The sequence below is a fragment of the Narcine bancroftii genome, chromosome 4 (assembly GCF_036971445.1).
Source record: "Narcine bancroftii isolate sNarBan1 chromosome 4, sNarBan1.hap1, whole genome shotgun sequence".
Lineage (NCBI taxonomy): Eukaryota > Metazoa > Chordata > Chondrichthyes > Torpediniformes > Narcinidae > Narcine > Narcine bancroftii.
In genome coordinates this window covers 174,368,889-174,396,481 of record NC_091472.1, presented here as the reverse complement: position 1 = coordinate 174,396,481, position 27,593 = coordinate 174,368,889, and the positions used below count along the sequence as shown (strand labels likewise).

The window sequence follows — 27,593 nt, the reverse complement described above, 5'->3', positions numbered from 1 at the left end:
TTGCACAACTTTGAAGTGGTCATTCTGCCTCGCCCACAAGAAAAAGAATCTCAGAGTTGTTTGCAAAATCATGTATTTTGTAAATGTCTGAATTTTGAACATTGGTTAGACAAATGAAAGGATATGCATAACAGGAAAAGATGAAATATCTGAATCTTTCTTTACTTGAGGAAAGATTGCTAAGAGGTGACTGAATCAAGTTCTTAAAAATTATCAAAGACTTTGATGGGGTATGGTGAGAATACTTGCTTGTACTTATGTGAAGAGCAAAACTTGAGACTATCAATACAAGATACAGTCAACTTTCAATGATTCAAAGTAAAGGGAGGGAGCACCTTTATGGATAATACAAAGGATAATACATAGTAAGGCAGTGCTTATTTTTAAAAATTAATTAAGTCAGTCACAGGTATTTATTTGACTGATACCTTTCTCAAGCACTCCAAGGTTTTCTTCAATGGTCAAAACTTAGCAAATTATTGGGCTCTTCTGAAATATTTACAGAGCAGGATGACTCTCCAATGCAGCATTTCCATAAATTAGCCTCAATAACCTTGAAAATGTTTGGACTTTTATCGCTTTCATACTGCACTGTCTGGAGGTGGCTTTGGGGATGAACAGTATGGGCTTTTTAAAAGGAGGTAATGTCTGATAATACTGGTATACACCCTTTTCTTCTAAGTTGCTAACAATACAAAGCTCAGTTGTGAAAATGAGCTATGGAGAAGATACAAGTCTGCAGAGGAACTCAGGCTAATAGAGTGGGTTACAGAGAATTACAAAAGATTTTTTTTTAAATACATTAAGGACAGTAACAGGCCCTTCCGGCCCACGAGCCTGTGCTGACCAATTACACCCAATTAATCTACACCCAGGTATGTTTTGAAGGGTGGGATGAAACCGGAGCCCATGGGGAAAACCCACACAGACACAGGAAGAACATACAAATTCATTACAGACAGCGTGGAATTTATACCCCAATCCCAATCGCTGGTCCTGTTACAGTGTTGTGCTAACCTCGACACCAACCATACTTCTTATAATGTGATTTGGTGACTTGCAAATGTACAATCTCTTTTACTGCTGCCTTTATATTAGCATGCAGCATCCCTTCCACTGAGGATAACTACAAGACATATATCCCTTCAAACTAACTGAATTTGTACAACTCAAGGACACCACTGGAGATCAATTATAACATCAAACAGATTTCAAAAATCAAGCTGATGGATCCCAGAATTTAATCAGATTCCCATACTTTTGGTGTTTAGTTCAGTGGTATCAGGCACATAAATGAGTTAGTCAGCCCCATTGCCTGATGGTTAACCATGCAATGTTTACCAAACCAGCAGAGAAAGACGAAGTTCTTCTGTCATCTTTTCATCTTCCTTCTGAATAATTTAAAGGAAACCTAATAGAAGACTCTTACCTAGCTTTCGATGGAAGGACTCTGCCAAATGTCTGGCCCATCCACAAGTGTAGAAACTTCCTTGCCAAGTGCCTAGAATGACAGGATAACTTATTATTTGGAGTAGTTTTTTTTATATAAGGTGATAAACATCAAATTCTGCAAGCATAAGGTTTTTGACAAAATAACAATAATTATCTCTTGAAAACCACCATGATGTTGAATCTCAATGATTAAATAAGTAGGTTTCATCGTTACAGGAAAGACGACAATTTCTTCTAATTCTCATAGTTGAAACTGCAGTTGTAAAAGCAATTTCTGACCATATTTTATGGAGTTATCCTATGAAAGTAGGAACACACTCACATTTGAAGCAAGCCTCATGTAACCTTCTGATTTCATCAACTGATGATAGGCAGTGAAAGCAAATCACAAACTATATCATTTATAATTCATCAGTGACATACAAATGGATTTAGATCAAAAATTACACTTCCAAGAATGTGTGGGAGTTATTTTCAAACACTTCATTTTACACTGCAGGATCCAGTTACAAATAATAGAGAGCAACAGAAAAGATACACATACATTACATACACGTGCGCTTAGAATTAGAAGGGAGTTAAGTTAGGTTAGTTTAGAGTGATAAGTTAAAGTGTGATTCTGTTTTCATGTTTAAAGATAATTAAAAGCAACTTTTGTTTAAGTAACCATTTGTCTTGGTGAATCTCTATTGCTGCTGGGTTTTGAGGTCCTCTGGGCTCGTAACAATTGGCAGAGGGAAAGGAGAACATTACGGCTGGGGGAGATTTTAATTTCTGTCTGGATCCTGTCTTAGACAAGTCAACAAAGAAAATAACTAAAACAAAGGTGGCAAAGGCTACCACTGACTGTATGAAGGACCTGAACCTGATAAGACGAGTGGAGGCGGAAACATCTGAGGGAGAGGGATTATTCCTTCTACTCAAACAACATGACTCCTATTTGAAGATTTTTTTGGCATCAGTCCATGTAGACGGTAGGATCATGGAGGCTGAGTACACAGCAAGACTTATCTCAGATCGTTCACTCTTGACATTAACAATTGGAATGCCAGATAAGCAGGATACAGCAAACAGATGGCATCTTAATACGTTGCTGCTAAAGAAGCAGGAGTTTTGTAGTTTTATCAAAGCACAGACATGTTCTGTGAGGCCAACTGTAGCTCTACTCCAAATAAATTTCTCCTATGGGATACCCTCAAAGCATATTTGAAAGGTCAAATAATTGGATACACCAAAACAGTAAAAAAAAAAGGTGGATGAATTAGGACAGGAAATTACTCATCTATTAAGGAATTTTCTAAAAGAATCCGGTTCTGAGGACCATTACAGGGCTCTAACAAATAAAAAATTGAAATACAATACACTCCAAACAAATAGTATGGAAAAGGCCACAATGCGGTCAAAACAAAAGTACTATGAATTGGAAGAGAGAGCCCACAAAGTCCTTTCTTGGCATTTGAGGACAGAACAGGCCTCAAGGATGATCAATGCGATACAAACTGGGAAAGACAGGATCATGCATAAACCAAAAGAGATTAATGAGTCCTTCAGGACTATGAGGGTTTATATAAATCAGAATTGACAGGGGGGTCCGATAAAGCCAGTGAGTTCCTGTCTAAATTAGAGCAACCAAATTTAGACCCAAAAGACAGGAAGGCCTAGATATTCCCTTCACGGAAGACATAGGGAAAACATGGAATTCAATGCAGACTAACAAGTGTCCAGGGGGAGGATGGGTTTCCACTTGAGTTTTATAAGGAATTTAAAGATTTTCTGGGGGCATGGTGAGATGGCGTAGAGGCTAGATGTGTAATCCCTGTCCTCTCTGGTCAGACTTTTAAGTACCTGTCTTTTAACCCTTTATTTTTAATTTAAAAATTTTAATTTTTTTGTTTGATATTTTGGTGAGCCATTATGGCTGCTATTGTAAAAAAAAACTAAGTCTCAGTTACAAAAGAAAATACAGTTTCGAAGTGCAGAAGAATTGGGGCCTAAACAACTTGAAACAGCCTCGGACTTGATTTCAGCGATCCCAAAGCCTCAACAATCACCGGTGGGGACAAAAGTTAAGGTATCAGCTACACACCAGTTTCAAGATAGCTCTGGTTCAACCCGTTTTGCAGAGGAAGGAGCGCGCTCCCAAGAAGTTGGGCACGAGCCTGGAGGCTAGTTACAAAGAATAAGTCCGTTGGAAGAGATGGGAGCACGGAGGAAGAGGACTGTGATGGTAGACACACAGTCTATAGTGACTGTGGGCTTGAGTAGCGCTGCTAATTACGGAGGATTCCGTAATTTTATTAAAAAATGGTCTGCGGGGGGAGGGCAGCAATGACCCCCTGAGGAAGTCGGGGGGGGGGGGGGAGATCATCGTTGGGTGTCCAAACTCGCAGCAAAACGACTAGAAAGCTGCCTTTTGAAGTACAACTAGAAGAGGATTACCTTACTCTACCGCTGCACAGGAAATGGAAGAGCTGGAAGAAAGTGAGTTACAAATTACGGAACCGGACTCTGCATTTCAAATTGCATCTCAGCCTGTTCATATGATGTTTGAAGGTATTGCCTCTTATTTGGATGTCATTACTGGTCAATTGAACCAGCTGGTTCAAATGAATACTGATATGAGTTCAGACCTAACTGTGGTTAAGGCAGAAGCAAAAGAAAATTGGGAAAACTTAAAAAAATTTGAAACTTCCTTTTCTGAATGTAAACAACAGGAACAATCCAATACAGAAACAATAATAAAGATGGAAAAGTCAGTTAAAGATTTAGGAGCCCGGGAAAGAGAATTAACAAAAAAAATAGACTATTTGGAAAATCAAAGCAGAAGAAATAATGTGAAAATTGTGGGTTTGCCAGAAGATATAGAAGGTCAAGATCCTGTTAATTTTTTTAAAAATTGGATTCCCCAGATGTTAGGGGAAGAGTCTTTTACTGATGGATTGGAATTGGAAAGAGCACATAGAGCTTTAAGAAGAACACCCTTACCTGGTCAAACTCAAGAGCTGTGATAGTTCGTTGTTTGAACTGTTTGGATAGAGAGACAATTCTTCGACTTCCAGTTCAAAATGCAAGACAAAGGCAAGCTCCAATGATGGTTCAGAATAGTAAAGTTTTCTTCTACCCTGGTTTGAGTCAAGATGTCATCAGACACCGACGAGAATTTAATCCAGTTAAAGATGTTTTATGGCGTAATGGTTATAAATTTGCTTTTCGATACCCTGCTGTGTTGAAAGTGTTTTATGGAAACTATCAGTCTCAATTCTTTGAGAGTGAGCAAGAGGCAATGGTTTTTGCTAATTCATGACCAGATGTCAGAGGACAAAGAAGAAGTCCACCATTATCTCCTAAAAGAAAAATTGACGGTCTTGGAAATGGGAAAAATGGCAGAAGTGGAAAGAACGGGAATGGAAAGAGTTCACCTACTCTTGAAATGAGTTCACCATCTGGACTGGAATCTCAAGGCTGATTTTTTTTTTGTCACATGTTAATATTTTTGATTGGCTGGGTGGGGAGGAGGGGATTGCACTAATTTCTTTCTTAGTCATCAGTCACAAGTGGGTAATCCACACCCAGTTTTTTTAAGGAGTTACTACCTTTGGTAGATTTTTTTGCTTTTTTTCTTATTAACAAATATTATTTTTATTTGGAGGGCCTATATATTTTAATTTGGGGGTCCTATAAATAAAAATCTTTTTTTTCTTTCTTTGTTATTATTAATTTTGTGATTATTTTTGGTATTTAGTAATTGTATTAGATATGTCAAATTTGAAATTTGCTACTTTTAATGTTCAGGGATTAAACAACCCGATCAAGCGTGAGAGTTTTGGCATATATCAAAATGATGAAAATTGATATTGCTTTTTTACAGGAGACACATTTGAATGAAAAAGAAAGTATGAAATTGAAGAGGGACTGGGTTGGACAGGTTTTTTTTTCTTAATTTAACTCTAAACCTAAGGGAGTCACAATTTTGATGCATAAAAATTTATCTTTTGAATTACAATCAATGGAAATTAAAGCAGGATGTATTCTTAAATTGTAAGATTTTTAATGAATTTTGGACTTTAAGTGGACTCCAATTTGGAAAGCCTTTCGATTTCAATGGAGGGAGCACACAGGAAGACGACTCCATTGTTGGAAATGCATCAGGTAGCATTTCAATCTGAAGAAATCGTTTTTCTTCGTGAGTTGATGAAAAAATGAGATAAGGGGGGAAACCAGCGGCGACTCCCTGAGGAAGTCGGAGTGCCGTCACTGGGAATCCAGACCCGCAGTAAAACTTTTAAAATGCCTTCTGTTGAGTTGCAGCAGGAGCTGCAGTTACCTTGTTCTGTCACTATGTAAGAGAGAGCACAGCTGAGCTTTACTGAATCACAGTGTATGCAATTAAATGAAGTTATTCAAGCTGTTATAAAACCTTTGTTGACATCTCAAATGAATGAAATGGCTCAAATGAATGCTGGCAGAAGTTCAGAATTAAATATGGTGAAGACACGTGTGGATGCATCTTATGATGAATTTAAAAAATTTCAGACTGCTTTTTTGGACTGGAAACAACAAGTGACTTCTAACACAGAAAAAGTGTTGAAGGTGGAAAAATCAATCATAGAATTAGGAGAACGTGAGAAGGAGCTAGAAAGAAAATTAGATTATTTGGAGAATCAAAGCAGAAGGAATAATGTGAAAATTGTTGGTTTGCCAGAAGGTATGGAAGGACAAGATCCTTTTCGTTTCTTTAAAGACTGGATTCTGCAAATATTAGGGAAAGAATTTTTCTCTGGGGGATTGGTATTGGAAAGAGCCCATAAAGCTTTAAGAAGAACACCCTCAGCTGATCAACCACCGAGACTGGTAATAATTCTATGTTTAAGTTATTTGGACAGAGAAGCAATACTTCGAGTTGCAGTACAAAATGCGAGACAACGACAAACCCCATTATTGATTCAGAATAGCGGAGTCTTTTTTTTAATCCTGATTTGAGTCAAGAGGTCATTCAACGTCGATTCAATCCAGTTAAAGAAGTTTTGTGCGTAAAGGTTATAAGTCTACTTTTCATTACCCTGCAGTGTTGAAGGTGTTTTATACAGACTATCAATTTTGGTTTTTTGAAACTGATGATGAAGCAATGATTTTTGCTGATTCATTGCCAGATATAAGAGAACAAAGACGTAGTCTATCATTATCTCCTAAAGAAAAATCTGGTTGCTCTGGAAATGGAAGAAATGGCAGAAATGGGAAAAATGGGAATGGAAAGTGTGTACCTCTTCTGAAATGTGATCTTCGAGATTGGAATCTTCTGGATGAAAAGAAGAATTTTCTTATTCTGTTTTTTCTTTTGTGATTATGATATTTTGATGTTATTGATTGTTTGGCTGGGGAGGGAGAGATTTGCTCTAAGTTCTTTACTAGTCATCAGCCACTGGTGGGTGACCCACACCCAATTTTTGTTTAGGGGATTACTACCTTCTGGTAGTTTTTCTTTATTTTTTTTTTAGTTTTTAATTTGTGATTTTTTTTTAAATCGGTGGGCCTATATACCTTGGTTTGAGTTTTTATATAAAGATACTATTGGTATTTAGTAATAATAGTGATATGTCAAAGTTGAGGTTTGCTACTTTTAATGTTCGAGGATTAAATAATCCGATTAAGCGTAAGTGAGTCTTGGCATATATTAAGAAAATGAAAATTGATATTGCCTTTTTACAAGAAACACATTTGAATGTAAAGGAAAGCATGAAATTAAAAAGGCACTGGGTTGGGCATGTATATTCTTCTTTTAATTCTGAAGCTCAAGGTGTAGCAATTTTGATACATAAAAATTTATCTTTTGAATTACAATCAATGGAGGAAAAGGCAGGATGTATTCTTAAATTGAATTGTTAGTGAATTTTGGACTTTACTTAATATTTATGCCCCAAATGCAGATGATGAAATATTTATTTCAGATGCATTTTTATGTCTGGGTCAGGCTAATGATAATATTTTAGTTAGTGGTGATTTTAATTGGGTTTGGAACCTTTATTAGATAAGTCTCCAAAGAAAGTTAAAAAATCCAAGATGGCAATTCAGGTCCAAGCGTTGATGAAAGATCTTAATTTAGTAGATATTTGGAGACATCTTAATCCGACAGAGAAAGATTTTTCTTTTTATTCATCTAGACATGAATCGTTTTCAAGGATTGAATTCTTTTTAGTATCGGCACATTTTCAAGGGAAAATACAACAAGCGGAATATAAAAGTAGGGTGATTTCAGATCATTCTCTGTTATAGAAACATAGAAGATAGGAGCAGGAGTAGGTCATTCGACCCTTCGAGCCTGCTCCGCCATTCAACGAGATCATGGCTGATCTTAAAGTTCAGTACCCCGTCCCCGCCTTCTCTCCGTAACCTTTAATACCCTTATACTGAAGAAATATATCTAATTCCCTCTTAAATATATTTAATGAACCTGCCTCCACTGCCCTCTGTGGCAATGAATTCCACAGATTCACCACCCTCTGGGTATAGAAATTCCTCCTCATCTCGGTCCTAAATGGTTTGCCGATTATCCTCAAACCATGGCCCCGGGTTCAGGATTTTCCCATCATTGGAAACATCCCATCCGCATCCACTCTGTCCAGTCCTGCCAGAATTTTATATGTCTCTATGACATCCCCTCTCAATCTTCTAAACTCCAGCGAGTACAATCCCAATTTGCGCAATCTTTCCTCATAAGTCATTCCTGCCATTCCAGGTATCAGCCTAGTGAATCGCCTCTGCACTCCCTCCATTGCAAGAACATCCTTCCTTAGATCTAAGGTGACCAAAATTGCACACAATACTCCAGGTGTGGTCTCACCAAGGCCCTGTACAGCTGCAGTAAGGTATCCTTGTTCCTATACTCAAACCCTCTTGATATGAAGGCCAACATACCATTTGCCTTTTTAACCGCCTGCTGTACCTGCATGCTCGCCTTCAGAGACTGATGAACAAGTACCCCTAGGTCTCTCTGCACTTCCCCATCTCTTAATCTATTGTCATTCAAATAGTAGTCTGCCCTCCGGTTTGTATTACCAAAGTGGATAACCTCACATTATCCACATTGTAGTGCATTTGCCATGTATCTGCCCAGTCCCTCAATTTATCCAAATCACACTGGAGCTTCCTGACCCCCCTCTTCCGTGCTCACAACCCCTCCTAGCTTAGTGTCATCTGCAAATTTGGAGATATTACATCCAATCCCCTTATCCAGATCATTAATGTAAATTGTGAACAGCTGGGGTCCCAGTACAGATCCCTGTGGCATCCCACTGGTCACCGCCTGCCACTCAGAAAACGAGCCATTTTTCCCAACTCTCTGTCTTCTACCTGCCAGCCAGTTCTCAATCCACATCAATACTTTGCCCCCAATCCCATGAGCCTTGATTTTGGAAGCCAGTCGTTTATGCGAGACCTTATCGAAGGCCTTTTGGAAGTCCAGGTACACCACATCCACTGGCTCTCCCCCATCTATTTTATCTGTCACCATCTCAAAGAATTCCAATAGATTTGTCAAGCACGATTTACCTTTTGTAAATCCATGTTGACTCCATCCGATCTCTTCTCTGCTAGTCATATGCTCTGCTATTACATCCTTAATAATGGATTCCATCATTTTGCCCACTACTGATGTAAGGCTCACAGGCCGATAATTCCCCGCTTTTTCTCTACCCCCCTTTTTAAATAGTGGGGTAACATTAGCTACCCTCCAATCCATGGGTACTGATCCTGAGTCTATCGAGTTCTGGAAAATAATTCTTAAAGCATCTGCTATCTGAATGGCCACTTCCTTGAGTACCCTAGGATGTAGATTATCAGGCCCTTGGGATTTATCTGCCTTCAATCCCATCAATTTCCCCAAGACCATGTCCTTACAGATACTGATTTATTTTAGTTCCTCCCTTGCATTAGTCTCTGTTTCCCAACATCCTTGGGAGGTTATTTGTATCCTCTCTTGTAAAAACAGAACTAAAGTAAGAATTTAATTGGTCTGCCATTTCCTTATTCCCCATTATATATTCCCCTGATTCCGTCTGCAAAGGACCTACTCTGGATTTCACCAATCTTTTCCTCTTGACATATTTATAAAAGCTTTTGCAGTCGGTTTTTATATTTGCCGCAAGCTTACTTTCGTAATTTATTTTTGCTTTCTTGATTAATCCCTTTGTCCTCCTTTGCTGCATCTTGAACTGCTCCCAGTCTTCGGTTGCGGTACTTTTTTTGGCCAATTGATATGCTCTCTTTTTGGACCCAATGCTGTCTCTAATTTCCCTTGTTATCCACGGTTGAGTCACCTTTTTTGGTTTATTTTTATGCCAAACCGGTATAAACGATTTTTGCAATTTCTCCATTAGATCTGTGAATGCTTTCCATTGTCTATCCACAGTCAACTCCCCCATAAATACCACCCAATCAATCTTACTCAACTCCCGTCTCATACCATCATAATTCCCTTTATTTAAATTCAGGACCTTAGTCTCGGTTTCAATTTCATCACTCTCCATGTCGAGTGAGAATTCGATCATATTGTGATCGCTCCTACCCAAAGGGCCTCGCACAACAAGATTGCTGATTAGCCCCTTATCATTGCATAATACCCAATCTAAAATGGCCTGCTCCCGAGTTGGTTCCTCGACATATTGGTCTAGATAACCGTCCCGTAAACATTCAAGGAATTCCTCCTCCTCTGTATTTTTACCAATTTGACTAGTCCAATCTATATGCAAATTAAAGTCTCCCATGATGACAGCTGTTCCCTTATTGCACACTTTTCTAATTTCTCTTTTAATGCCTTCCCTCACCTCTACACTACTATTTGGAGGCCTATATACCACCCCCACTAACGTTTTCCGCCCCTTACTATTCCTCAGTTCTACCCATATAGATTCCGCATCTTCTGAGTTAATATCCTTCCTGTCAATCGTGTCGGTCCCTTCTCTCACCATCAATACTACCCCACCCTCTTTTCTTTCTTGCCGATCCCTCCTAAATTTCGTATACCCCGGGATGTTAAGTTCCCAGGCTTGCCCACCCTGCAGCCATGTTTCTGTAATCCCAATCAAATCATATTTGTTTATCTCAATTTCCACAGCTAATTCATCTACCTTGTTCCGAATGCTTCTTGCATTAAGATATAAAGCCTTCAGATTTGCTTTTTTCACCCTCCTTGCTCTTTCTGAATTTTTACTTTCGCTGCTTAACCTAACTTTTCCTGTTTTATCTTTTCTGTCCTTTGCCCTATCATACAGGTTCCCACCACCCTGCCAAATTAGTTTTATTTTACATATGAAACTTGTGAGAAAATTCAAATAGCTTATTGTAGGAGATTTAATACAATGTTGTTAAAAATATGGAATTAATTGATTTTTTGAAAAAACAAATTAATTTTTTTAAAGAAAATTCTAATTCTGTTCAAAGTAAGTTTGTATTATGGGATGCTATGAAAGCCTATTTGAGAGGACAAATAATTAGTTATACTTCGAAAATAAAAAAGAATCGGGGGGCGTGGCAAGATGGCGTAAGGATCAGACGTGCCTTCCAGTCCTCTCCTGACTCTATCTTATTGTTTTGTCTAGAAATGCCCGTTAAAATTCTTTAAAAGTTTAGATAACTTCAGTGCTGTTAATTTAACTTATGATGGTACAATTGGTGGAAAAGAGCAAAATAAAACGACAACAGATCATCAAAAAACTACATTTTCCAAAAGTTCAAGTTTTGGAGCCTACCTACAGGAAAGACACCAACCGGGACTCAGCGTGAAATGGATCCCAGGAGAGAGGTACAGCTTTCGGATGTAGAGATCAATGTTACATCGGTAGAGCCCTCTAAAGAGGGCGCCAAACAGCCTTTAGAACAAAGAGTTACTCAGGTTCGCACATGTGCAGTAGCATCTGACGGCAATGTTATGAATAAACCACTTGTAGTAACATCAGTTGAAGTACCGGCTGGGGAAAGGCATTTGTCAGCTGTAGCGGTGGCACTGCAAACTGCACCTCTTGAGATAAAAGAACCTATACAACTTGATGTACTGGGAGAAATTAATACATTATGGACTGGGGAAAATCCCAGCCAGCGTCCTCCAGTCACTGCTGGAAAGGCTGTGGCTGGGGTTTCCACACGCAGCTATACTACAAGGAAGGCAACCAGAATGAAGGAAGCAACAGAAGACCCTTTGGTTATGCAGAAGAAGCAGGAATCTGTTGAGCCAGAATCTCTTCCAATTGAAAAGATTCTTGTGAATCTTGAATCTAAATTATCTTATACAATGCAGGGATTATCTAAGATTATGACTGAACTTGGTACTAGGTTCAATACTCTGATGGAAATAAATTCTCAACAGATGGCTGAGTTTGGAGCTTTTAAGCTTGAAATGAGAGATAAATTTAATTCGTGTGAAGAAGATATAGACGAAATACGAGATCAAGTTTCAGATATGACCAAAATGGTCGAAGATTTACAAACTCAAAATAAAAATTTGGTGAAAAAGATTGATTATTTGGAAAACCAATCCAGACGGAACAATATAAAGATTATTGGTTTGCCGGAAGGAATGGAGGGACCAGACCCAAGAAAATTTCTTACTGAATGGATTCCACAGGTGCTGGGTCAAGAACATTTCCCGGAAGGTATAATACTGGAACGTGCTCTCAGAGCCTTGCGTAGAAGACCTATTTCAGGTCAAAGTCCAAGACCTGTTTTGGTTCGTTGCTTGAATTATTACGACAGAGAAATAATTTTACGAGTGGCTATTAGAAATGCACAACAGAGAAAATCACCCTTGATGATTCAAAATAATAGAGTTTTCTTCTATGCGGATTTGAGTCAAGAAGTTATGTTCCAACGATGGGAATTCAACTCTGCTAAAGAGTTGTTGTGGAAGAAAGGTTATAAGGCAACCTTTAGATATCCAGCTGTTTTGAAGGTTTTTCAAGATGGTTACCAACCAAAGTTCTTTGATTCTCCAAAGGAAGCTATAGCATTTGCTCAAGAGCTGCCAATTACTCAGTTTCAACAGAGACGTAGTCCACCGCGATCTCTAAGGAGACAAGAGATGGAAGAAAAGAGCCGTGCTCCAAGAAGGAATGGTTGTAATGGTGACTCAGCAGTTGGAGTTGATTAAAAGAAGAGTTGTTCTTTTTTTTTTCTAATGTTTTTGTTTAAAAAAAAGGAATATTAAATAATGATGATGTTAGTTTAAGATGAAGTGAGAGTTGGGGGAGAGAACTGGATAGGCACTATTTCCTGAAAGTCATCTGCTACGTGTGAGTTATCTCACACCCATTTTGTTTTTGGGAGTTACCGCATTGCGCGGTTTAGATGGGAGGGAGTATTTTTAACCTCCTACCCATTTTTTTTCCCTTTTTTTTGTATTATTAGATTAAAGAGTGAAGGGTTTTTTTTTGTGTTTACAAAAAAAAGCATAACAAAGTATTTGATTGTTTAAAAAACTAAAAATTGATGTGATTTTTTTTGTAGAGTTTATTCAATAGATAAGGAATATTTGAAATTTAAATGTGAATGGGATGGATAAGTTTTTTTTAATATTTTTTCTTTAACTTTAAGGTGAAAGGAGTGGTAATTCTGGTGTATATTATTTTGATATTTTAGTTATAGAACGAAGGGAATAATGGTGAAAGTTATAAATTGAATTGTACAATTCTTAATGAGGCTTGAATTTTGTTTGTGGTTTCTACTCCATTTGTTGAAGATATAGATTTCATTGTAGATGTGTTTTATTATTTGGATATCTGAATTTTAACGTAATGATTGGGGATATTTAAATGTGGTATTGAAGCTTTTATTGTTAATTATTCAAGAGTAAAAGGGAAAAATGGTGGAAGAGTACTAAAATTGAATTGTACAATGCTTAATGAGGTTTGAATTTTGTTTTAAGATGGTGGTTTATGTGACTAATATGATGATAGATGTGAAGTTAGTTGATATTTGGTGAAGGTTTATCTCTATAGAGAAAGTTTTTTTTCATCTTTTTTTTCTCATCCTACAATTTTTTTTAAAGAATTGATTATTGTTTAAGAATTTTTGATAGACAATGTTACTAACTTTACTAATTTTTTATATTAAGTTTGAGTTAAATATATGTTTCATTTTAACTCTGTTAAATATATGCATTTAAGTTTGATTTAAATGTTTTTTAAGCCTGATATCTTAGTATTAATTACTTCTCTTTTTGTTAGTATTTTAATCGGTTATGTTTTTGTTTTTTTTTTGTAAGTGGGTTTTTTTTCTCACATATATTATTAACTTTATTAATTCTTCACTCTTTATTTTGGGGGGAAAGGGGGGGTTGGACTAATTTGAGTTGGGTTATTAATGTGTAATAATTATTGGGGAGGGTATAGTTTATTTAGATTACTGATACTGTATTGTAATTTTATTATTTTATTCTTAATTTTTTAAATGTAATCCTATATGTTATTCATGTTATAAAATCTTAAATAAAGTTTTTTTTTAAATTTAAAAAAAAATTAAAAAGAATCGATTAAATCAGAGTCTTGAATTTGAGAAAAAGATCGATGAGTTAGAAAAGAAATTTCAGAAAAATGCTACAGAAGGTCAGAAAATAGAATTATCTAGGCTGAAATTGAAATATAATGCTTTATAATCTTATCAATTTGAATGTGTGATTAATACGACTAAACAACGGTATTACGAGTGGGGAGAGAAAGCACATAGGGTATTGGCGTGGCAATTAAAGAAAAAACAGATATCGAGGACTATTAATGCTGTTAGACGGAATTCTCTTATTATTTATAAACCTCGTGAGATTAATAATGAATTTTATTCATTTTATATAAAGTTATATACATCTGAAGGAAAACAAGAAACTGGATCAATTAATCTTTTTTTTAAATCACAGTTGAATTTACCGATATAAGAGGATGCAGATATACAGGAGTTAGAAAAACCATTTACTGATTCGGAAATTAAAATGGCTATGCTGGAAATGCCGAACTGTAAATCGGCTGGTGATGATGGATTTTCGGTTGAATTTTATAAAAATTTTTATGATGATTTATCTACAGTGTTTGGGGATGTATTCCGTCAAGTTGGAAAACATTATGAATTACCTGAGTCTTGTTCTAGTACTTTAATTACAGTAATTCCTAAAAAAGATAGAGTTCCTTTGAAAGTATCTTCATTAAGTATCTACATTGTTAAATGTAGATTATAAAATAATAGCCAAAATATTAGCGAATAGATTGGCTAAATTTTTACCAAAGTTGATTCATATTGATCAAACAGGTTTTATCAATAGATATGCTTCAGATAACATTTTGCACATGATTAGTTTGATTAATAGATTTTGAAAATCTTTAGATCACCCGATGGTGATATCCTTAGATGCAGAAAAAGCATTTGATTGAGTTGAATGGGATTTCTTGTTTAAAGTTTTGGAGAAATTTAAGTTTGGTCCTTCTTTTATTGGTTGGATTAGGGCTCTATATAGCAAACCGGTAGCTAGAGTATTGATGAATGGTTTGATTTTGGAATCTTTTAAGCTAACTCGATCAACTCGTCAAGGTTGTCCTTTATCACCAGCTTTGTTTGCATTAGTGATTGAACCTTTAGTACAGTTGATAAGACAAAATACACAGATACAAGGTATGAAAGTTTAAGATGAGGAGTATAAAATTAATTTATTTGTTGATGACATATTGGTGTATTTAATAAACCCAGCTCAGTCACTTTTGTATTTGAAGGAATGTTTAATACAATATGGATGTCTTTCTGGATATAAAGTTAATTGGAAAAAAAGTGAAATATTACCGGTAAGTGAAGGAGATTATTCAGTTTATAAGAATATTATTAATTTGAAGTGGACTGATCGAATTAAATATCTGGGTATAATTTTGAATGTTAATTATCAATCTTTATATAAATTAAATTATGCTCAGTTAATGAAAAAAAAACTGATTTGATTAAATGGAAAGATTTACCTATTAATTTAATGGGAAGGATAAATAGAATTAAGATATCTTTCCGCGTATACAATATTTGTTTCAATCTATTCCATATTTACTTGATTAATTTTTTTTTGAGATTTGAATAAAATGGTTAGGGAGCTTTTATGGAGGGGTAAATTTTCAAGAGTAGCTTTGAATAAATTAAGTTGGAAATATGAGTTTGGGGGACTATGTTTACCACATTTTCAAAATTATTATGAGGCAGCCCAACTTAAATTTATTAGTTCATTGATGGATTTGGTATGGCCTCCTAGTTGGGTTAAAATTGAGATGGTAAGTATTTCTGAATTTGAAATACATTAATTTTTGTTTAGGTGGAATATAAATTTGTTACAACAATATAATGTGCCTATACTAAAACATTTAGTGAAGTTATGGATAAAGAAAAATAAAATGATAGGCTCTAGGGATAAATTATTGGTTTGACTCATTGTATAATAATCAACTTATTTCTTTTTCAATACATAATCAAAGTTTATTGCATTGGAGATTTAAAGGTGTGAAAAATTTGGGAGATTGTTTTAAAGAGGGTAAGTTTTTGTCTTTTAATCAGAGGAGGGAAGATTTTGGTATTGATAAGAATTCTTCATTTCTTTATTACCAAATTCGATCTTTGGTAAAATGTATGCTTGGTAGAGATAGGATTTTACCTAAAATGACTAAATTTGAGACTTTTCTTATGAAGGTACCAGAGAAGGGTTATATTTCATTTATGTATCAAATATTACAGGATGGTATGGATAAAAAGGTTGGGATAGATCTAAAAGTAAATGGGAAGCGGATATTGGTTTTATTTTTTCTGAAGAGGATTGGTTAGATATCTGTTATGATCGTTTAACTAGATTGATAAATGCACGTTATGCAATGATTAATTACAATTTTTTACATCAATTATATTTGACACCTGAAAATTTTAAAAAATATGGTTTTAATGAATCAGATTTGTGTTTTAGATGTGGTGATACGGTTGGAACTTTTTTTCATGCTGTTTGGTTATGTGTACATATACAATCGTTTTGGAAGAAAATTCAATCGTTTTTAGAATACATGTATAAGATTAAAATAGTTTTAGATCCAACAGTATTTTTATTGGGTAGTTTCCAACCTCTGATAGGTTTGTGATTAGATAAATTCCAGTTTGCTTTTGTATATTTAGCTTTATCCATAGCGAAAAAATGTATTGCTCGTATGTGGAAAGATACAAATATGATTGATATTAATAGATGGCATGAGATGAAATATTGTTTAATAATGGAAAAATTATGTCTGTTTTGCATAATAATTATAATTTTTAAATTAATAAGTAGCTGTTATACTCAGAATATTTACATTTCAATTTATAATGATTAGATTTTAATATGTATATTTAACTTTTTCTTTAATATTCTTTTTTATGGCTCTCCTTCGGAGAGTTGGCTGAAGGAGGGGGTTTCTTTTCTTTTTTTTCTATACGTATAAAAAATTTTTATGTTCATGTTTAATTGCTGTATGTGTCATATATTATTTGTTTTTTGAATGAATAAATAAAGTTGTTTTTTTAAATTTTGGACTTTACTCAACATTTATGGACCAAATGTGGATGATGAACCATTTATTTCGGATGCATTTCTGCTTCTGGGATAAGCTAATGAAAATGTTCTTGTTGGAGGAGATTTAACTGTGTTTTGGAACCTTCATTAGATAAATCTCCAAAAAATGTTAAAAAATCCAAAATGGCAATTCAAATTCAAGCTTTGTTGAAAGATTTTAATTTAGTGGACATTTGGCAACGTCTCAACCCAACAGAGAAGGATTTCTCTTTTTATTCATTTAGACATGAATCTTTTTCTAGAATTGATTTTTTTTAGCATCGGCACATTTAAAGTGGAAAATATTGCAAGCAGAATATAAAAGTAGGGTAATTTCAGATCATCCTTTGTTGTATTTTACTTATGAGAGTTCTGAAAAAGTTGGAGATTCAATACGATGTTGTTAAAAAAGCGGAATTTATTGAATTTTTTAAAAGCAAATCAATTTCTTTTTGAAAGAAAATGTTAACTCCGTTCAGAGTAAATTTATACTGGGAGATGCTATGAAAGCTTACTTAAGAGGTCAAATAATTAGTTATACCTCTAAAGTTAAAAAGAATTATTCGACCAAGAGCCTTGAATTAGAAAAACAGATTGATGAATTAGAAAAGGAATTTCAGAGAGATGTGACAGAAAATCAGAAGATTGAGTTGTCTAGATTGAAATTGAAATACAATACATTGCAATCTTATCAATTTGAATCCTTGATTAATAGATCTAAACAACGGTATTATGAATGGGGTGAGAAAGCGCATAAGGTACTTACAAGGTAGTTAAAGAAGGAACAGGTCTCAAGGGTTATTAATGCAGTCAGACGAAATTTGACTGTTACTTACAAACCTCGTGAGAATAATGATGAGTTTTATTCATTTTATAAGAAATTATATACTTCTGAGGTAAAACAGGAGAGCGGTTCAATTGACTCTTTTTTATCGATGTTGAAATTACCGGTATTAGAAGATATATTGGAGCTGGAGGCTCCTTTTACTGATTTAGAAATTAAATTGGCTATGTTGGAAATGCTGAATGGAAAATCACCTGGTGATGATGGGTTTTCGGTTGAATTTTATAAGATATTTTATGATGATTTATCTACAGTGTTTGGAGATGTGTTACGACAGATTAATGAACATTATGATTTACCTGAATCACGCTCTCGTGCCTTAATTACTCTAATTCCTAAGAAGGATAGAGATCTGTTGAATGTGTCTTCATATAGACCAATTTCTTTGTTAAATGTAGACTATAAAATAATAGCTAAAGTATTAGCAAATCGATTGGCTAAATTTTTACCTAAGTTGATACATGTTGATCAAACAGGTTTTATAAAGAATAGATATGCTTGCACGAATGATTAGTTTGATTAATAAATATCGACAGTGCCCTGACCATCCGATGGTGTTATCTCTCGATGCAGAAAAGGCTTTTGATAGAGTTGAGTGGAACTTTTTATTTCATGTTTTAGAGAAATTTAAGTTTGGTCCTTCTTTTATTGGTTGGATTAAAGCTTTATATAATAAACCAATAGCCAGGGTATTGACAAATGGTCAGATCTCGGAACCTTTTAAATTAACTCGTTCAACTCGACGAGGTTGTCCTTTGTCTCCAGCTTTGTTTGCATTAGTAATTGAACCTTTAGCACAGCTGATACGACAAAATACAAGGTATGAGAGTTTTAGATGAGGAGTATAAAATTAATCTATTTGCTGACCATGTACGGGTGTATTTTACAAACCCAGCTCAGTCACTTTTACACTTGAAAGAGTGTTTAACACAATATGGATCTTTGTCTGGATATAAAATTAACTGGAAAAAAGTGAAAATTTTACCGATAGGTGAAAGAGATTATTCAGTTTATAAGAATATTATTAATTTGAAGTGGACTGATCGAATTAAATATTTGGGTATAAATGTGGATGTTTATTATCAATCTTTATACAAATTAAATTATGTACCGTTAATGAAAAAGATCAAAGCTGATTTGATTAAGTGGAAGGATCTTCCTATAAATTTAATTGGAAGAATAAATACAATTAAAATGAATATCTTTCCACATATACAATATTTGTTTCAGTCAATTCCATGTTAACTTAATAAGAATTTTTTCCGAGATTTAAATAAAATGGTTAGGGAATTTTTATGGAAGGGTAAATTTCCGAGAGTAGCTTGGAAATATGCATTAGGGGGATTACGTTTACCACATTTTCAAAATTATTATGAGGCAGCTCAATTTAAATTGATTAGTTCTTTAATGGATTTGGAACGACCCCCTTGTTGAGCTAAAATTGAGATAGCAAATATTTTTGTATTTGAAATACATCAATTTTTGTTTCGGTGGAATTTAAATTTATTACAACAACATAATGTGCCTATACAAAAACATTTAATAAAGTTATGGATGAGGAAAAATAGAATGATAGGTTCTAAGGGTAAATTATTGACTTTAACACCATTATATAACAATCAACTTATTCCTTTTTCAATGCATAATCAATGTTTATTACATTGGAAATCTAAAGGTATAAAAAATTTGGGGGATTGTTTTAAAGAAGGTAAATTTTTATCCTTTAATCAAATGAGGGAAGATTTTGGTATTAATGAGAATTCTTTATCTGTTTATTATCAACTTTGATCCTTAGTACAACAAATATTTGGTAGAGATATGACTTTACCTAAATTGACTAAATTTGAATCTTTTCTTGTGATTGTACCAAAGAAGGGATATATTTCATTGATGTACCAAATATTACAGGAGAGTGTGGAAAAAAGGGATGGGATAGATCAAAGATTAAATGGGAAGAGGATATCAACTTTACTTTTTCCGAGGATGACTGGTTAGATATTTGTCATGATAGTGTTACTAGATTGATAAATGTTCGTTATGCAATGGTTAATTACAATTTTTTTTACATCAATTGTATTTAACACCTGAAAAGTTTTTAAAAATATGGTTTTGGTGAATCAGACTCTTGTTTTAGATGTGGTAATTTGGTTGGAACTTTTTTTCATGCTGTTTGGTTATGTGTACATGTACAATCTTTTTGGAAGCAATTCAATTGTTTTTGGAACAATTGTATAAGATTAAAATACTTCTAGACCTGACAATACTTTTGTTGGGTAAATTGAAGCCTTTGAAAGATTTGGGATTAGACAAATTTTAGATTGCTTTTGTATATTTAGCTTTATCTATAGCAAAAAAAATGTATAGAAAGTACATGGAAAAATGCTAATGTGATTTGATATTAATAGATGGCATAATGAGATGAAAACTTGTTTGGTAATGGAAAAAATCACGTATGTTTTACATGGTAATTATTCTTTTTTTCTTAATAAGTGGTCTTTATATTCAGAATATTTACATTTAAATTTACTTTGATAAGATTTTAGTAAATATATTTCAGTTTATATTTTAGTATTTTTTTCTCTTTGGCTCTCCTAGAGAGAGCTGGCTGAGAGGGGGAGGGGGGCTTTCTCTCTTTTATTTTTTGTTAATTTTTATTGTTCACAATATGTATTTTTTTACTGTATGCAATAACTTTGTTGAATGAATAAAGTTGTGAAAAAAAAAGGAAGGGAAATAGTCAACATACAGGAGGGAGATTGAAAACTTGGCTGAATGGTGCACCAACAGTAACCTTAAACTCAATGCCACAAAAACTAAGGAGCAGATTGTTGACTTCAGGAAGAGAAAACCAGAGGTATACAATCCAGTGATCATTGGGGGATAAGGGGTGGAGAGGGTGAGCTTATTTAAGTTCTTGGGAGTCACTATTTCAGAGGATCTTTCCAAAAATGGCATCATGAAGAAAGCATGTCAGTACCTCTACTTCCTCATGAGTTTGTGGAGGTTTAATATGACACCATAAACCCTGGCATATTTCTGCCAAGGAAAGTGTGTTGACCGGCTGCATCATGGTCTGGTATGTGGACACCAGTACCCCTGAGCGTAAAGCCCTGCAAAAGATAGCGTATACAGCCTAGGACATCGCAGGTAAAATCCTCCCTACCATCTAGAGTACTTACAGGGAATACTGCCATCAGAGACCAGCAGTAATCATCAAGGATCCACACCACCCAGTGCACGCTCTGTTCTCACTGTGACCATCGGGGAAAAGGTACAAGTGCCACATGACTCACACCACCAGGTTCAGGAACAGCTGCTACCCCTCCACCATCAGACTCCTCAACAACAAATTCAATCAGGGATTAATTTAAGGACTCTTACTTTTGCGCTTTTATTTTTCCTCTCTCTCTGTATTGCAGTCATGTTGTTTCCATTTCTTTATTTGTTTACATGTGCTGTTTTGTTGGGTTGTACTTGTAAAATCAGATGAATATAAACTTGACCTGATGTGTAAAAAAAAAGGAATTTAAAGATTTTCTAATGCCTCTTTATATGGAGGTGGTAGACCAGGCAATGGAGACCCATATCCTCTCGGGATTTGTTTTCAACAGCAATCATTACGACAATACTTAAAAAATACAAAGATCTGCTAATGCCATCATCTTATCGACTCATTTCAATGTTAAACACAGATTATAAGATATTCACCAAAGCCCTGGCAATAGATTGGCGAAACATTTGCCGAAACTAATAAATAAAGATCAAGCGGGCTTTGTGCAACAAAAAAAGACAAGCATCAGATAACATTGGCAGACTGTTGAGTATAATCCATCTGGCACAAACCAGAAAGCTGGCCCTGGATGCAGAAAAGGCTTTTGATAGATTGGAGTGGGATTTTTTTATTTAAAGTGCTGGAAAGGTTGGAGTTCGGGCCAAATGTTATAAATTGGGTAAGGGCATTGTACCATGCACCCAAAGCTAAAGTTGTGACCAATACACAATTTTCTCAAGTAAACAAAGGTGCCCACTATCTCCAGCCCTATTCATACTGACCATGGAACCGCTGGCCGAAGCCATTCGTCAGGATCCAGACATCAAGGGTTTAAGAGCAAGCCAGGAAAAACATAAAATCAATTTATTTGCTGATGATGTTCTGATACATCTGACAGACCAAGCAAACACACTGTCCAAGCTGCAGTCTACTCTGGAGGACTATGGGGAGATCTCTGGGTATAATGTTAACTGGGACAACAGTGAAACCATACCACTTACTAAGGGGGATTATAAACAATATCAAGAAAAGTTATTTCAAGTGGCCACAAAACGAGATCAAATATCTAGCAATTAGAAAAGACAATAACCTGAATAATTTATATGAACTAAATTATTCCCACTTGTTTGGGAGAATTGAGGAGGACTTAAACAGGTGGATATTCCTCCCCAAAACTTTAGTGGGCAGAGTCAACTGTGTTAAAATTAATGTGTTGCTGAAACTTCAGAACTTTTTCCAGACACTGCCTGTGGCATTGCCCTGCAGATTCTTTCAAAATTGGCTCTCATGAATAAGGACATTCCTATGGTTTCAATGTAAAAATTGACCTGGGATTACAGTCTGGGTACATTACGAATGCCAGACTTCTACTATTGGACAGCCCAGTAAAGATTCTTTGCCTCACTCTTTGAAGGGGGAGGTGCACTATCCTGGACACAAATTGACCTATGCATGGTAGGTGAGAAAGTAGCAGAGGACTTCATTTATAAATGGGATGCTAAATTTGTTATCTGGAAAAACAGGCAGCCCAATATTAAAACAAATTATCCTCATTTGGAAGAAAATTAACCACCATCTAGGAATCAAAGTGGGGCTATCCCCAAAACACATCTGACTCCAAATAAATTAATACCAAGCAAGATCCACACACCTAGCGTCATAATGGCTTCAGGTGTGTCAAGGTCTGTTACGAGCAGGGACAGCTAATGTCGTTTGAACAACTCAGGCATAAGTCTGATTTACCAAAAATGTTCCACTGCCACCTTCAGGTAAGATCTTTTCTGCAGGACATATTAGGTCCAACTTGGCCCTACCAACATGTAGTGACATAGAAGCCATGATTCAAAGGGGGAACACACAGAAGTTAATCTCAGTAATATATTTCTTGTTCCAAGGGGAAGGACCTAAACCAGGCCTCCACAAATCAAGGCAGAGGTGGAAGTCAGACCTAGGAATAATGACTGATGAGTGGTACTGGTCCGACGTGTGTCAGACCAACGTGACAGCTGGTAAAATATAACTTTCTACACCAGCTGTACCTTACGCCGCAACAATTGAACAGATCTAAACCAGAATTATCAGACCAATGCTTCAGATGTGGCTTTGAGACAAGAAGCTTTGTGCACGCAACCTGGACATGTACCAAGGTGAGACTCAAAGTGGAAATGTAAATAATTTGCATAGCTGCTTCAAACAGCAAGGAAATTGAATGGACAGATTTGCTCAAGAGCCAGTCAAGACTCAATGGTGCGAATAGCCTCCTTCTGAATCATAATCACTCCGTGATTCTACTCTCTCTGCTTTCTAAAACCATTCTTACAACATTTACATCATCTGCAAATGCTGATATTGTTCTCCATACATACAAATCAATAATCGTATGTATCTATAAAACCAATGGAACAACTGGTGGTTGCAGAATACCAAAAGCTACTATCCTCCAGTTTCTAAAACAAAGAGTAACCACAATTCAGTTGCCTGATCCTAAACAGTTGGATATTGATATTGCTTTTTTTAATGAACTTCAATTGTCAGACAAGCTTTTTATTTGGCACTCTGTCCACATTTACAATATTCTCCTAATCAACTCCAGATTTTTTATTTTTTTTTTAAAAACAAGTGTCAACTTATGCAAGATTTTTCTTGAACAGTTCAGTAAAACTCTGTGAATTCATCACAGATGGGTCATGGATATTGCTGGACTAACAAATTTTCAAGAGTATTTGATGATATCTCCATTACTACCCCATTAACAATAATAGCTACTCCACTTACGCCCACATGTCCTCCCTCACCACCATTCAAGGCCCAAACAGTTCTTCTTCATGAAGCAACATTTCACTTGTAAATCTGTAGGGGTTATTTATTGCATCCAATGCTCCCATTAGAGGGACTGGACACAGACTGAAAGATAACTTTGTTGAGCACCTTGGTTCTGTCCGCTGCAATACCGTAGCTCCCCCAATGGCCACCTATTTCAATTCCCAGTCACATTCCCTTGCTGAGATGTCTGTCCATGGACTCATAAATTGGCAGACTGAGACCACCCGCAAAATAGAGGAACCCTCATCTTCTGTATGGGCACCAAGCAGCCGAATGGCATTAACATTGACTTCTCCGGTTTCCATTAAACCCTGCCCCCTTCTTCTTCCCCTGAGCTCTTTCTCACCTTTTCCCTCTGTCTCCAATTACAGAGCCAAAATCAATTCTCATCTCTTCTCACATTAAATCAACATCTTTTGTTTGCCTGGAGCCCTCCTTCTGCCAGACATCTTTATTCTGATACCTTTCTGTTCTTTGCTTATTCCTTGAAGAAGGGCTCAGGCCTGAAATGTTAATAATATATCTTTATCTCCTCTGGGTGCTGCGAGACTGGCTGAGTTCCTCCAGCATTTCTGTTTTTTTACTACAATAACAGCATCTGCAGACTTTTGTATTTCACTCCATTAATACGTGGCACACTATCAATTCACTCTTTGTTTTAAAGTTGTTACAAGATAGTATCATAAATTTGCCAGTGATGAGACAAGTTTAAAGGGAATGCAAAAAACAGACTCCCAGTGTGCCGTGTAAATAAAAGCTCTCACGACTGGAGGGAGAACAAATGTTTTTATTAGCTTATAACTAAGGATAGGATCTCACAGTAGTCTTCAGAAGTGTTCTCGGTTTAGGCGGGAAACCAGGGTTATATGTGAACGGAGAAGGGTGGAGCTGGGAAGCGGAATCAGCCATCAGCACAACACCCGACCAGTTCACTCCACAGTGTGTTTCAAGAGAATGGGAGTTTAAAGGGAGCATGGGAAATGGGGCTAAACTCCAGTCAAAACAAAGGATCATTAAAAAAGGCTAATAATATGACTGGGTCTCCTTTCCTCCATTGACAACATTCACTGGGAGCATTGCTTAAATAGTGCTCAAGAAATTAGTGAAGATCCCTACCATCCCTCATGTATGACCTACTACTCTCAGGAAGGAGGTACAGTAGCATCAAAATCAGGATGGCCAGGCTGGGAAATAGTTTGTTCTCACAGGCTGTGAGATGGATGAATGGTATCTTGTAACCTGGGGTCTCTCATAAATTAAACTGAGAGAATTTATATATACATAAAAACATAATATAAAATAATTATGTATGTAAGTGATTATTATGTGCTGAATTTGTGAAAATTATGTGTGCACTGTGCTCCTGAGAAACATTATTTCATCGGGAAGAGCCAGGTGATTTTAAAGACGACACAGGAAACAGAGCCCCGATGTGTTTAAAGGCAACATGGATAACCTAACAAACAGCATCTCTTTTGGATGTGGGAAGACACAAGAGCACCCTAGAAACACATGGTCACAGAGACAAGGCAAAAACTGCAAAAAGACTGTACATCAGGTTGGAATCAAACCCAAATTGGTTATTCGAGATATGAGACAGCTGCACTACCTGCAGCTCTCCTGCACAGCCCAATCTTTTTTTAAAATTTTTTATTTTTCACACTATAAACCATATTGACCAAGATACATACAGACATTTTTCTTCTTAAATATATAGTGTCATTTTCTCCCCGTTTTTCCCCCCCTCCCTTCCCTCCCTCCCTCACTCCCTTTCCCATTTATTTGAAGTTCAATCTATAAGATACATTAAACCCGTTAAACAATGTTGTCACTTAATTAAAAATAAACAAGAAATTTTAATGAGTCAGTTCTTTTCGTTTTCTTCTCCTTCTGTCATTTTAGGTGGTGGAAGTCCACGGTAGGATTTCTCTATTGTGTTTCATGTATGGCTCCCATATTTGTTCGAATATTGTAATGTTATTTCTTAAATTATATGTTATTTTTTTCTAATGGAATACTTTTATTCATTTCTATAATCCATTGTTGTATTCTCAAGTTGTCTTCTAATTCCAGGTTGACATAATACATTTTTTTGCTACAGCTAGGGCTATCATAACAAATCTTTTTCTGCACAGCCCAATCTTGATGTTTCCCCCCCCCTCCCCCCCCCCACAACGTCCTCTGGTATCATGCTCATGGACAAGAAATATTACAAGCAAATCCTCACTTTCAACCCTTACTTTTATCATCAACTCAGGCTGAATCCCAAATGGATTCTGTGAGTGGCTGCTCATTAGTGCACAATCCAGCAAATTTACCTGATACGAAGTTCTTTCAATCGTCCACCTCTGTTCCAAGTATAATTCACTCTATACGGAATAAAGCGCCTTTTTTCATTACACCTGTCATGTTTTATGGACTGTTCCTGAGACACACTCGCAGGAAGCTGTAGCTGCACTGCCATCACCTTGCTGGGGTTGGGGGAGGAAGAAGGTGGAAAAAACAGATGAATATCTACTTTAACATCCATAATTCCCAGAGCATTGATCAATGAACAAGAAACACAACAATGATTTTTACATCCCATCATTCTCTCGCTGAATGCCTGTAATGTGAAATAATCTTTCACTTGCACCAACATCACTTAAAATTATTACTCACAAAGAAAGCCATCCTACATTATCATTAGGAACATGACAGATTGAATGAGTCCTTGTTCCAATTATTTTCATCACAAATTTCAACTATTTTTCCAGATAATTACCAAATCATAAAGTGGCTTAGTATACAAAACACCAATATCCCAGATCCTTTTTTCATTCATCATTTGGTGATATAATTCTAATTCTAAATTTGGTGTCTATTCCTGATTATATAATGGCACCAAATTAGGGACACGTTCAATGTTAATGTGAAGGAATAAGGTTTTGAGAGGCTGAAAAATAAATGGCTTTTGATCATCCCAATATTTAATTAGAGTACAAACACAATCAGATAACCATATAACCGTTTACAGCACAGAAACAGGCCATGTGGGCCCTTCAAGTCCGTACCGGTTCACTTGAACAACTCCACTAGCTCCTCCGCAAATTCCTGAGGAAGCAGAGGCTCTCTTCATGATGCAGAGCAGAAATGTGTATAAAATTGTGATTTGCCCATGCCCATCACTTAACATCAATCAAGAGAACAGCCAAAATTTAATTCAGAGTGGTCCACTAGAAATTACTGATGAACCACAGGTGCGGTTATTTGGCAACACTATTTTCTACTAATTACTTGCACACACTCATAAATCATAGATAAATATATTGAACATGTTTATATTTAATTAAGATCTACCACTCTTCAGTAATCAAAGCAGTACAGCATTTTAACAACAAATGCATATCAGATGAAAGGACAAGTCCACCAACTGTGCGAATGAACTCAGGAGTCACCCACAATCAATGGTGCTCGTTACTACCATTATCCAAGACTCAGAAACACAATTGGACACAGCGGCATTCCCAATTTGTCTCACATGTCCAGTGATCAATCTGGTGGGCAGCACTGATTTGGTTAGCCCTTTGAAATACCCAATAATTTTTCACATTCATTTTAAGCATCTCCTGTGAACATTGTTGTTGCTCGAG

The 27,593-nt window shown here is 35.9% G+C and overlaps 1 protein-coding gene across 9 annotated transcripts in view; it reads right to left on the bottom strand.

Annotated features, from left to right (window-relative positions):
- sfi1 (SFI1 centrin binding protein) overlaps window positions 1–27,593 on the bottom strand; it is a 287,818-nt gene that overhangs the window by 252,534 nt on the left and 7,691 nt on the right. For 8 of the 9 annotated variants that reach the window (XM_069933071.1, XM_069933076.1, XM_069933070.1 and 5 more), the window contains 2 exons: window positions 26,280–26,432; window positions 1,430–1,501 (listed from right to left, as the gene is read on the bottom strand). In XM_069933071.1, coding sequence (XP_069789172.1) covers window positions 1,430–1,501; window positions 26,280–26,432 — 225 coding nt within the window. Of the gene's footprint in view, window positions 1–1,429; window positions 1,502–21,248; window positions 21,371–26,279; window positions 26,433–27,593 lie in introns of those variants that run through there. The other variant, XM_069933078.1, reaches the window with a different exon arrangement.